The sequence below is a fragment of the Portunus trituberculatus genome, chromosome 1 (genome assembly GCF_017591435.1).
Source record: "Portunus trituberculatus isolate SZX2019 chromosome 1, ASM1759143v1, whole genome shotgun sequence".
NCBI classification, from domain to species: domain Eukaryota; kingdom Metazoa; phylum Arthropoda; class Malacostraca; order Decapoda; family Portunidae; genus Portunus; species Portunus trituberculatus.
This window is the reverse complement of record NC_059255.1, coordinates 6,277,748-6,290,247: the sequence shown is the minus strand read 5'-3', so window position 1 is coordinate 6,290,247 and position 12,500 is coordinate 6,277,748. Positions and strand designations below refer to the sequence as shown.

Genomic DNA, 12,500 nt, shown 5'->3' with positions numbered 1-12,500 from the left:
CCCTATTTCCTCCTGTTATTTCAGAGTTTTCCCTTATTTCCCTGTATTTCCCTATTTTCTTGCTGTTATTTCCCTGTTTTTCCTTGTTATTTCTGTTTTCTTCATTATTTCTGTTTTTCTTGTTTGTTTTTCCTATTTCCCCTTTTCCTTTTGTTATTTTCCTGTTTTTCCTTGTTTTTTTTCCATTTCCTGTTATTTCCCTGTTTTTCCTTTTCCCTTTTTTCCTTGTTATTTCCATTTTCCCTGTTTCCTCCTTGTTTTCCTGTGTTTTTCCTTTTCTACTTATTTCTTTCTTTCCTGTTTCCCTGTTTCCCTCTGTTTATCCTTATTTTTATTTGTTTTCCAGTTTTTCTTCCCCTTTTTTCCTCTTCCCAAATTTCCCACCCTTTTTTCCCTACCCCTGCCTTTTTCCTTATTTTCTTCCTAGTTTCCCTAATTTTCCTTGTTTTTCCTGGCTTTTCCTTGTTTTCCTGGCCTTTTTCTTGCTTTTTTCCCAGGTTTTAATTGTTTTTCCTGACTATTCCTTGTTTTTTTCCCTTGTTTTCCCTGTTTTTCTTGGGTTTCCTGGCCTTTTCCGTTTTTTCCTGTATTTTTCCTGAGCAGTCCTGGCTTTTCCTTGTTTTTTTCCTTGTTTTCCTGGTCTGTTTCTTGTTTTCCCCTGGCTTTCCTTGTTTTTCCTGTCCTTTTCCTAATTTTTCCCTTGTTTTCCTGATCCTTTTCATTGCTTTTATCAATTTTTCCGTGTTTTTTCCAGGCCTTTCCTTGTTTTTCCTGGTCCTTTCCTTGTTTTCCCTTTCCATTTCCTTGTTATTTCCTTGTTTTCCCTTTTTTCCTTTGTTTTCCTGATCCTTTCCTTGCCTTTTCCCAGTTTTTCTTGTTTTTCCGGCTTTTCCTTGTTTTCCTGGTCCTTTCCTTGTTTTTCCTTGTTTTTCCTGACTCCTTTTTTCCATTTTTTTTATTTCCTGGTCTTTTTGCTTTTCCTGGCCCTTTCCTTGTGTTTTCCTGGTTTTTCCTTGTTTTTCTGACCTTTTTCCTTGTTTTCCCAGTTTTTCATGTTTTTCCTGGCCTTTTCTTGTATTTCCTGGTCTTTTTCTTGATTTTTCCTTTTTTCTAGTTTCCTTCCTTTTCCTTGTTTTTTCCTGTTTTTTTCTTGTTTCCTTCTGTTTTACTCTTTTTCTTCATGTTTTTTCCCTGCTCCTCCCTGCCCTTTTCCTATTTTTCTTTCTAGTTTCCTTGTTTTCCTTGTTTTTTCCTTGCCTGTCCTGGTTTTTCCTTGTTTCCATTTGTTTTACTCTGTTCTTACACTATTTTTTCCTCTTATCCCTGTCTTTTCCTGTTTCCTTCCCTATTTTCCTGTTTATTTTCCTGTTTTCTATCCTGTTTTCCTGTATTTTCCCTGTTCAAGTTTCCTAAAGTTTTTTTCCCTGTTTTTCAAGTTTTCTACACTATTTTCCTGTTTTCCTTGTTTTTTTTAAGTTTCCTACCTGTTTTTTTCCTGTTTTTCAAGTTTCTTACTCTATTTTCCTGTTTTTTTTCCATTTCTCTATCTGTTTTCCTCTTTGTTCCTCCATCTTCCTGTTTTTTTCCGTTTTCTACAAAATTTTCCTGTTTTATCTCAGTTTTTCCTTTCCCTCAGTTTTTTTTTCAAGTTTCCTTCCCAATTTTCCTGTTTTTTTCCCCAGTTTTTTCAAGTTACCCTATTTTTCCTTTTTTTCCTCTTTTTTCCTGTTTCCTACCCTTTATTTTGTTTCCTTGTTTGTGTTCTCTTGTTTTCCTTTTTTAATGTTTGTTTTTATTTATCCCATTCGTTTCTCCATGTTTTTCCTTGTTTTCCTTGTTTTCCCCTGATTTTCCTGTTTTCCTACTCTATTTTCCCCGTTTTTCCTTGTTTCCCTCTAATTTTCCTGTTTCCTACTCCATTTTCCCCGTTTCTCCTTGTTTCCCTCTGATTTTCCTGTTTCCTACTCTATTTTCCCCGTTTTTCCTTGTTTCCCTCTAATTTTCCTGTTTTCCTACTCTATTTTCCCCGTTTTTCCTTGTTTTCCCTGATTTTCCTGTTTTCCTACTCTATTTTTCGTTTTTCCTTGTTTCCCTCTAATTTTCCTGTTTTCCTACTCTATTTTTCCCCGTTTTTCCTTGTTTCTCCCCATTATTTTGCTGTTTTTCCATGCTTCCTTTATTTTTTTCCTGTTTTTTTCCCTGTTCATTTTTCCCTATATATTGTTCCCTATTTTCCTTGTTTTTCCATATTTTGTCCTTTTTCCTTGTTTTTTCCCGTTTCCTCCCTATTTTTCCGTTATTCTGTGCCTTTCCTTCTTTTCCTGTTAATTATTTTCCTTGTTTCCCTATTTTTCCTGTTTTTCCCTGCTTCCTACCCTATTTTTCCCTAATTTATCCATCGTTTCCTTGTTTCCCCACTCAGTTTTCCTGTTCTTCCCTTTCCATGTTGATCCTTTCTCCTTTTTCCTTCATTTTCCTTCTTTTCCGTTTCCTGTCCTGTTATTTGTCTATTTTCTTGTTTTCCTTGTTTGTGTTTGTGTTTTCCCAGTTTAGTTGTCTTGTTTTTCTAGTTTTTCCTGTTTTCCTCTTTTTTTCCCTGTTTTTTTGGTCCGTTTCCCTATTTTGTCCTGTTTTTCCTTGTTTTTTTTCCCTGTTTATCTTATTTTTCATGTTATTCCCTGTTTCTTGTCCTTGTTTACCTTTGTTTTCCCTGTTTTTCCCTATTTGGACCTGTTTCTCCCATTTCTTTCCCTGTTTTTCCTGTTTTTTCCCTGTTTCCTACCCTATTTGTGTGTATTTTGTTGTTTTCCTTGTTTATGTTGGTGGTGGTGGTGGTGGTGGTGGTGTTTAGTGCAATGACAGTTTCCCTTATCTTTTTCCTCTCTTTCTCTCTCTCTCTCTCTCTCTCTCTCTCTCTCTCTCTCTCTCTCTCTCTCTCTCTCTCTCTCTCTCTCTCTCTTCTTCTTCTCTTCTTCTTCTCTTTTCTCTCTCTCTCTCTCTCTCTCTCTCTCTCTCTCTCTCTCTCTCTCTCTCTCTCTCTCTCTCTCTCTCTCTCTCTCTCTCTCTCTCTCTCTCTCTCTCTCTCTCTCTCTCTCTCTCTCTCTCTCTTTTATTAATATTTGTTTATTTAATGTTTTCTTGTTTTTTCTTTTCTATTTTCTTGTTTTGTTTGTTTTTTTTCCTTATTTTCTTTGTTTTGGTCAAAATTTACTTATTTATTTGATTTGTTTCTTTCAATTTTCCTTTTTCCTATTTTCCTTCTTTTTGTCTTTTTCTTGTTTTGTTTAAGATTTTCTCACATTTTCCTCTGGTTTATCTAAATTCTTTCACTTTTCCTCTATTTTCCTTGTCTTGTCTTTGTTTTCCTTGATTTCCTTGTTTTCCTTGTTTGTTCCTGTCAAGATTTCCACATTTTCTTGATTTTCCTGTTTTTCCTCTGGTGTATCTAGGTTTTTTCCTTAATTTTCCTTGTTTTGTCCTTGTTTTCCTTGTTTTCCTTGTTGGTTCCTGTCAAGATTTCCACATTTTCTTGATTTTCCTGTTTTTTTATTTCCTTGTTTTTATTTTCCTTATGTTTTTTCTCACATTTTGTTGATTTTCCTGTTTTTTCCTCTGGTTTATCTACATTCTTCTCTTTTTTCCTTATTTTTGCTTATTTTTCCTTTTTCCTTGTTTGTTTTGGGTTAGATTTTGTCCTATTTTCTTGATTTCCTTCCTTTTCCTTATCCTTTTTCTTCCTTTCTTTGTTTTCTGTCCATTTTCCTTCTTTTCCTTCCTTCTTTCCTCTCTCTTCCTTTCTTATTTCCCTTTTCTTGTTTTTTTCCTTCCTATTTCTTCCTTTCCTTGCTTTTTTGATAAATTTTTCTTTTTTGTCTTCCTTTTTCCTTGTTTTCTTCCTTCTCCCTTTTCATTTTTCTATTTTCCTTATTTTCTTTTTCTTTCCTTTATTTCTATTCCTTCATTTTCCTTCTTTTCCTTCCTCCTCCTCTTCCCTTTCCTTCTCTTTGTCTCTCCCTTTCTATAAATTACTTTTCCATACAATATTTGTCAACATTTTATACATTAAAGGCTATGTATGTATGTATGTATGTATGAATGTATGTATGTATGTCATTAATAATAATAATAATAGTAAGTTTTTTTTCTATTTCTTTTAGTCAATTGTGTTTTTAATGTTTGTGTATAAATTGGTCTAATGTACAGTGTGTATGTGTGTGTGTGTTTTTTAAGGGTGTTTTTGTGGTTCTAGTGGCAGATTAACAACATTTCTGCATTATTAACAGGAGAAACAATAAGTGACGTGGGTTTTTAAGGGTGTTTTTGTGGTTCTAGTGACAGATTAACAACATTTCTGCATTATTAACAGGAGAAACAATAAGTGACGTGGGTTTTTAAGGGTGTTTTTGTGGTTCTAGTGACAGATTAACAACATTTCTGCATTATTAACAGGAGAAACAATAAGTGACGTGGGTTTTAAGGGTGTTTTGTGGTTCTAGTGACAGATTAACAACATTTCTGCATTATTAACAGGAGAAACAATAAGTGACGTGGGTTTTAAGGGTGTTTTGTGGTTCTAGTGACAGATTAACAACATTTCTGCATTATTAACAGGAGAAACAATAAGTGACGTGGGTTTTAAGGGTGTTTTGTGGTTCTAGTGACAGATTAACAACATTTCTGCATTATTAACAGGAGAAACAATAAGTGACGTGGGTTTTAAGGGTGTTTTGTGGTTCTAGTGACAGATTAACAACATTTCTGCATTATTAACAGGAGAAACAATAAGTGACGTGGGTTTTAAGGGTGTTTTGTGGTTCTAGTGACAGATTAACAACATTTCTGCATTATTAACAGGAGAAACAATAAGTGACGTGGGTTTTAAGGGTGTTTTGTGGTTCTAGTGACAGATTAACAACATTTCTGCATTATTAACAGGAGAAACAATAAGTGACGTGGGTTTTAAGGGTGTTTTGTGGTTCTAGTGACAGATTAACAACATTTCTGCATTATTAACAGGAGAAACAATAAGTGACGTGGGTTTTAAGGGTGTTTTGTGGTTCTAGTGACAGATTAACAACATTTCTGCATTATTAACAGGAGAAACAATAAGTGACGTGGGTTTTAAGGGTGTTTTGTGGTTCTAGTGACAGATTAACAACATTTCTGCATTATTAACAGGAGAAACAATAAGTGACGTGGGTTTTAAGGGTGTTTTGTGGTTCTAGTGACAGATTAACAACATTTCTGCATTATTAACAGGAGAAACAATAAGTGACGTGGGTTTTAAGGGTGTTTTGTGGTTCTAGTGACAGATTAACAACATTTCTGCATTATTAACAGGAGAAACAATAAGTGACGTGGGTTTTAAGGGTGTTTTGTGGTTCTAGTGACAGATTAACAACATTTCTGCATTATTAACAGGAGAAACAATAAGTGACGTGGGTTTTAAGGGTGTTTTGTGGTTCTAGTGACAGATTAACAACATTTCTGCATTATTAACAGGAGAAACAATAAGTGACGTGGGTTTTAAGGGTGTTTTGTGGTTCTAGTGACAGATTAACAACATTTCTGCATTATTAACAGGAGAAACAATAAGTGACGTGGGTTTTAAGGGTGTTTTGTGGTTCTAGTGACAGATTAACAACATTTCTGCATTATTAACAGGAGAAACAATAAGTGACGTGGGTTTTAAGGGTGTTTTGTGGTTCTAGTGACAGATTAACAACATTTCTGCATTATTAACAGGAGAAACAATAAGTGACGTGGGTTTTAAGGGTGTTTTGTGGTTCTAGTGACAGATTAACAACATTTCTGCATTATTAACAGGAGAAACAATAAGTGACGTGGGTTTTAAGGGTGTTTTGTGGTTCTAGTGACAGATTAACAACATTTCTGCATTATTAACAGGAGAAACAATAAGTGACGTGGGTTTTAAGGGTGTTTTGTGGTTCTAGTGACAGATTAACAACATTTCTGCATTATTAACAGGAGAAACAATAAGTGACGTGGGTTTTAAGGGTGTTTTGTGGTTCTAGTGACAGATTAACAACATTTCTGCATTATTAACAGGAGAAACAATAAGTGACGTGGGTTTTAAGGGTGTTTTGTGGTTCTAGTGACAGATTAACAACATTTCTGCATTATTAACAGGAGAAACAATAAGTGACGTGGGTTTTAAGGGTGTTTTGTGGTTCTAGTGACAGATTAACAACATTTCTGCATTATTAACAGGAGAAACAATAAGTGACGTGGGTTTTAAGGGTGTTTTGTGGTTCTAGTGACAGATTAACAACATTTCTGCATTATTAACAGGAGAAACAATAAGTGACGTGGGTTTTAAGGGTGTTTTGTGGTTCTAGTGACAGATTAACAACATTTCTGCATTATTAACAGGAGAAACAATAAGTGACGTGGGTTTTAAGGGTGTTTTGTGGTTCTAGTGACAGATTAACAACATTTCTGCATTATTAACAGGAGAAACAATAAGTGACGTGGGTTTTTAAGGGTGTTTTTGTGGTTCTAGTGACAGATTAACAACATTTCTGCATTATTAACAGGAGAAACAATAAGTGACGTGGGTTTTTAAGGGTGTTTTTGTGGTTCTAGTGACAGATTAACAGTGAGAAACAATAAGTGACGTGGGTTTTAAGGGTGTTTTGTGGTTCTAGTGACAGATTAACAACATTTCTGCATTATTGTTTTAAAATGTTAGTTATTGGAATGATGTTTTGAAATGTTTGTTTACTCTTAATACACAAAAATAACATGGAAGAGTGTAAGATGAGAGAGAAGTGTTTCTCTCTGTTAGTTATTGGAATGATGTTTTGAAATGTTTGTTTACTCTTAATACACAAAAAATAACATTTAATTGTAAGGTGAAAGGTGGGTCTCTCTCTCTCTCTCTCTCTCTCTCTCTCTCTCTCTCTCTCTCTCTCTCTCTCTCTCTCTCTCTCTCTCTCTCTCTCTCTCTCTCTCTCTCTGTGTGTGTGTGTGTGACCTTGACATGCTTGAACGGTGTGTGTGTGTGTGTGTGTGTGTGTGTGTGTGTGTGTGTGTGTGTGTGTAATAATAATAATAATAATAATAATAATAATAATAATAATGGCGGATGAAGAAGAGGAAGAATAAGAAATAGATTGAAGTACATCGACCCACGAGGAGGAGGAAGAGGAGGAGGAGGAGGAGGAGGAGGAGGAGGAGGAGGAGGAGGAGGAGGAGGAGGAGGAGGAGGAGGAGGAGGAGGAGAGAATATCAAGTGGCTATTTTTACTTAATTTAATATACTGTTCTTCGGGTGGTGGTGGTGGTGGTGGTGGTCGTCTTCTTCCTCCTCCTCCTCCTCCTCCTCCTCCTCCTCCTCCTCCTCCTCCTCCTCCTCCTCCTCCTCCTCCTCCTCCTCCTCTCAAGAACAGTTTGATTAAAGAGTAACTGAGCGAATGGCAACACTCTCTCTCTCTCTCTCTCTCTCTCTCTCTCTCTCTCTCTCTCTCTCTCTCTCTCTCTCTCTCTCTCTCTCTCTCTCTCTCTCTCTCTCTCTCTCTCTCTCTCTCTGTGTGTGTGTGTGTGTCTCTCTCTCTCTCTCTCTCTCTCTCTCTCTCTCTCTCTCTCTCTCTCTCTCTCTCTCTCTCTCTCTCTCTCTCTCTCTCTCTGTGTGTTATGTGTGTGTGGTTGGTCGAGAGAGAGTGAGTGTGCACGTAACGGCTGTCTCTCTCTCTCTCTCTCTCTCTCTCTCTCTCTCTCTCTCTCTCTCTCTCTCTCTCTCTCTCTCTCTCTCCTATTGTCGGTTACTGTAGAATAGTGAACTCTCTCTCTCTCTCTCTCTCTCTCTCTCTCTCTCTCTCTCTCTTGTCGATGGTTCAGAGAGAGAGAGAGAGAGAGAGAGAGAGAGAGAGAGACTGTACGTTTATGTGCGTATATGCACGTGTGTGTGTGTGTGTGTGTGTGTGTGTGTGTGTGTGTGTGTGTGTGTGTGTGTTCCCTGTCCACGTGGTTGCCCCCCACTTTCCTCCTCCTCCTCGTCCTCCTCCTCCTCCTCCTCCTCCTCCTCCTCCTCCTCCTCCTCCTCCTCCTCCTCCTCTGCATGACTTTGATCTGGGTCAACGCATGAGAGAGAGAGAGAGAGAGAGAGAGAGAGAGAGAGAACCACTATCTATTCCCCTTCCTCCTCCTCCTCCTCCTCCTCCTCCTCCTCCTCCTCCTCCTCCTCCTCCTCCTCCTCCTCCAGGTGGGTTTGTCTCCATTAAGCCACCTGGCAGACCTCTCTCTCTCTCTCTCTCTCTCTCTCTCTCTCTCTCTCTCTCTCTCTCTCAGAACGTGGGAGTGCGTGCGTTGAGAGAGAGAGAGAGAGAATAAGGAGGTATGTATTGAGAGAGAGAGAGAGAGAGCGAGCGCGGGAGGGTTGGCAAGCTTGGTGACGGTTGTAGGAGAGAGAGCAGGGATACCTCTCTCTCTCTCTCTCTCTCTCTCTCTCTCTCTCTCTCTCTCTCTCTCTCTCTCTCTCTCTCACGTTTCATATGTAATTGATTTTTGCTTCTTCTTCTTCTTCTTCCTTCCTCTTCCTCCTTCTCTTCTTCTTCTTCTTCTTCTTCTTCTTCTTCTTCTTCTTCTTCTTCTTCCTTCTTCTTGTTCTTCCTGTTTTGTTTCCTGTTTTGCTTGTTCTTCCTCCTCCTCCTCCTCCTCCTTCCTCCTCCTCCTCCTCCTCCTCCTCCTCCTCCTCCTCCTCCTCCTCCTCCTCCTCCTCTTTCTCTCTCCGTCTTATCCTCTCGCTCCTTTTTCTCCTCCTCCTCCTCCTCCTCCTCCTCCTCCTCCTCCATCTCTCTCTCTCTCTCTCTCTCTCTCTCTCTCTCTCTCTCTCTCTCTCTCTCTCTCTCTCTCTCTCTCTCTCTCTCTCTCTCTCTCTCTGACCCTGCCCTTCCTCCTCCTCCTCCTCCTCCTCTCTTCCTGTCTGTCTGTCGCGTTGCCGTTATTATTATTATTATTATTATTATTATTATTATTATTATTATTATTATTATTACTACTACTACTACTACTACTACTACTACTACTAAACCACCACCACCACCACCATCGCCTTTTCTACTACTACTACTACTACTACTACTAAACCACCACCACCACCATCGCCTCCTCTTCTACTACTACTACTACTACTACTACTACTACTACTACTACTACTACTACTACTACTACTACTAGGATGAAGTTAGGTGAGGTGAGGTGATGTCAGGCGAGGGTAGGTCATCATTGTCAGCAGCAGCAGCAGCAGCAGCAGCAGCAGCGTGGTCTCCGTCAGCGTGAGCGAGGTGTTGAGCCGGGCAGGGTGTGGAGGGAGAAGCTGTGGCGGTTATGTCGGCCTAGGCCACTTACCTATCATAAGCGTATGGCTTTTCCCCTCGGACCCTGCCCCCCCACCCCCTCCCCGGACCTCGCCAGACACCCCTGCACCACCCCGCCGCCCATTGCTGCCATGCTGTTTTCTTCTTCGGGTGGTTAGTGTGTGTGTGTGTGTGTGTGTGTGTGTGTGTGTGTGTGTGGCACAGTGTGAGGGTGAATGGTGGTGGTGGTGGTGGTGAGAGTGACCGTGCCGTGCCCTGCAGGATGACGGTGCCCCGCGGCCAGCGCCCCGCGATGCCCCGCCCCGTGGACTTGTGTATAGCCTAACTTATTGAGGATGGATAACCTGTCGGGGCTGTTCGGCGATGGCGACCTGGGCGACCTGGACCTGGCGGGGGACTCCTTCGGCGCGCCCCCCGGCCCCGCGCCGCCACCCAACGCCGCCCCCACCGCCGACATGGAGCTGGCCCAAGGCACCTTCCCGCAGCCACCCTTCGGCACCGCGGGGCCGCCGCAGCAGCCGTCGCAGGGCCCTGCCCACAAGCTGGCCATGGGCGGCGGCCAGGCCCTCTACCCCGGCCCGGGCGGCGGCGGGGGCTATCAGTACCCCGGCGCCCCCGGCCAGCAGCAGCCGCAGCAGCAGCAGCAACAACAGCAGCAGCAGCCGCAGCCGCCCATCAACCAGTACCAGGGGGGCCAGTACCCTGGGGCGTTCCCTGGGGCGGGGCAGCAGGACCTGTACGGCCAGCGGCCCCTGCAGCCCGGCCAGGGCGTGCCGGGCTGGGGCGGTCCCCAGCCTGACCCATATGGCCAGATGCCCGCCCCCTCCTACCAGCACCCCGGCTACACCCAGACGGGCCCCCTGCCGCCCTACCAGGGACCGGGCGTCCCCGGGGGCGGCATGGGCGGCTCTATGCAACAAAACATTCCACAGAACTACCAGGGCCTGCCACCTCAGAGCCTGGCCCAGGGGTATCCCCCCGCCTCCCAGGCCATGGCCTACCAGGCAGCCCCCAGGCCCTCCTTCCCCGGGTACGACCCACAGCGACCAATGGCTTCCAACTCCCCCAGCATGAACCCCTTCCCCGGGGGTCCCCCCACCGCGCCGGGCCAGCCCCAGCAGTACCCCATGAGGCAGCCCTTCCAGCCCGCGCACCAGCAGTATCCTCAGGGACAAGTTCCTATGGCCCCGCAGCAGCAGCAGCAGCAGCAACAGCAACAGCAACAACAGCAACAGCAACAACAACAGCAGCAGCAGCAGCAGCAGTCACTGATGGGCGGCGGGCGCGCCCCTGGTGAGCTGAGCCCGTACGCTGGTTCTCAGCTGCCCAACGGCACGCCCACGTATAGGACGCCCTTCCCGCAGGCGTCGCCGCAGCTGTCCCCGCACCCTCAGGCGTCGCCGCGGCCCCAGATGTCCCCCATGCCCCGTAGCATGTCCCCGCACACCAGACCCAACTCCACCCTGGGCGTGGCCACCCCTGTGTCCTCACCCGCCGCCTTGCCGCCCTCGTCCAGCGCGTCCCCGGCGCCCGCGCTGGGCGGCGGCCAGGCCACCAGCCTGCAGCAGCTGGAGAACATGGTGAAGCCAGGCCGCAACACGCCCACCTCGCAGCGCTGCACCACGCCCACCCAGCCACTCCATTCCCCAGGACACTACGCTGGCTCCTCGGGCGTACCCAGCCCCATGGCCACCAGGGCGCCCATGTCCCCAGGCATGGGCGCGCGGCCCCCCATGGCCACCCCCATGAGCCCCGGCATGGGCAGCAGGCCGCCTATGTCCCCAGGCCTGGGCCCCGGGGCTGCCAGGCCGCCCATGTCCCCTGGGGTGGCGCGGCCGCCCATGTCCCCCGGGGTGGGACCTGGCGCGGGGCGGCCGCCCATGTCCCCGCAACAGTGGCAGCAGCAGGCGCGCTCCCTGGGGCAGCAGCAGCAGCAGCAGCAGGGGTACGTGCAGGGCGGCAGCTACATGGCGGGCGGCCTGGGCGGGCAGCGAGCGGGGCTGCCCCTCAGCCAGCATTCACCCCTACCCTCCTCCCAGGGGCCCGACGCGGCCCTGCCTGACAGTATTGGTAGCGTTAGTGACGGTAATGTGACTCCTAGCACCCCCAGTGTATCCACCGCCGCCACCACGGACCCTCCCGCCGCGGGCGTGGCAGCCGTGGCGGCGGCGGCCGCGGCCACGGCCACGGGCGTGGAGTGCGTGCAAGTGCAGGCCTCTACGGGGCCCACCACCACGCCCACAGCCTCGCCCGCGCCACGCGGCGCCCACCTGCCAGCGCCCACCAACGTGCCTACCACCTCCAGCCTGGCCCTGGCCCAGAACGGCATGATGCCCGGGCACGCCCCCAACGGTATGCCCCCGGGCCCACTCACGCCCAACGGCATGCCCCAGGCCTCGGGGGCCCTCTCCCCCATGGCCCCACACGGCGCCGCGCACCCCCAGGGACCCCAGGGTGGCCCGGGACCCCAGGGCATGATGAGGTACGCGGGGCCACACGGACCGTGCGGGCCGTACCCTCAGCAGACCATGGGCCAGCCCACTTACCGCATGATGGCCCCCGCCCACTATGGCCCCCATGGGCCCCAGCACGGCGCGCCGGGCCAGATGGCCACCATGCACCCCGCCACCTCCAGCCCCATGCAGCAGCAGCAGCAGCAGGGCGCGCGTCCCCCCGGCGTGGTGGGGCAGCTGCCGGGCGGCGGGACGGGACAGATGCCGGGCGGCGTGGCGGGCCAGATGAAGCCCTCGGGGCCGGGCCAGCTGCAGCACGCCCCGGGACAGCTGGGCCTCGCCGGCGCGGGACAGATGGCACAGGCCGGACCGGGCCAGATGGCTCACGCGACGCCCGGCCAGATGGCGCATGGCGGACCCGGATCCGGCCCAGGCCCAGGTCCTGGTCCAGGTCCAGGTCCAGGTCCAGGCACAGGCCCAGGCCCCGTCCCGGGCCAGCTGCCTCATCCTGGCCAGGCCAGCTGCCCCACGGCGCGCCGGGCAGCATGCAGCACGGTGCGTCCCAGATGGCCTTCAGCGGCGCCACCCCCGGCCAGCTGGCCGCGGGCACGCCTGGCCAGCTGGTGCAGCACCCGCCCGGCCACCTCCCCGGCCCACACCTCGCCCCGGGCCAGCACCCTGCTGGACCCCAGGGTCCCATGTCCGCCATG

At 47.1% G+C, this 12,500-nt stretch overlaps 1 protein-coding gene across 1 annotated transcript in view; it reads left to right on the top strand.

Annotated features, from left to right (window-relative positions):
* LOC123520797 (trithorax group protein osa-like) overlaps positions 1 to 12,500 on the top strand; it is a 25,563-nt gene that overhangs the window by 3,209 nt on the left and 9,854 nt on the right. The window contains 1 exon segment of the mRNA XM_045283445.1: positions 9,599 to 12,499. Coding sequence (XP_045139380.1) covers positions 9,673 to 12,499 — 2,827 coding nt within the window. The 5' untranslated portion in view covers positions 9,599 to 9,672.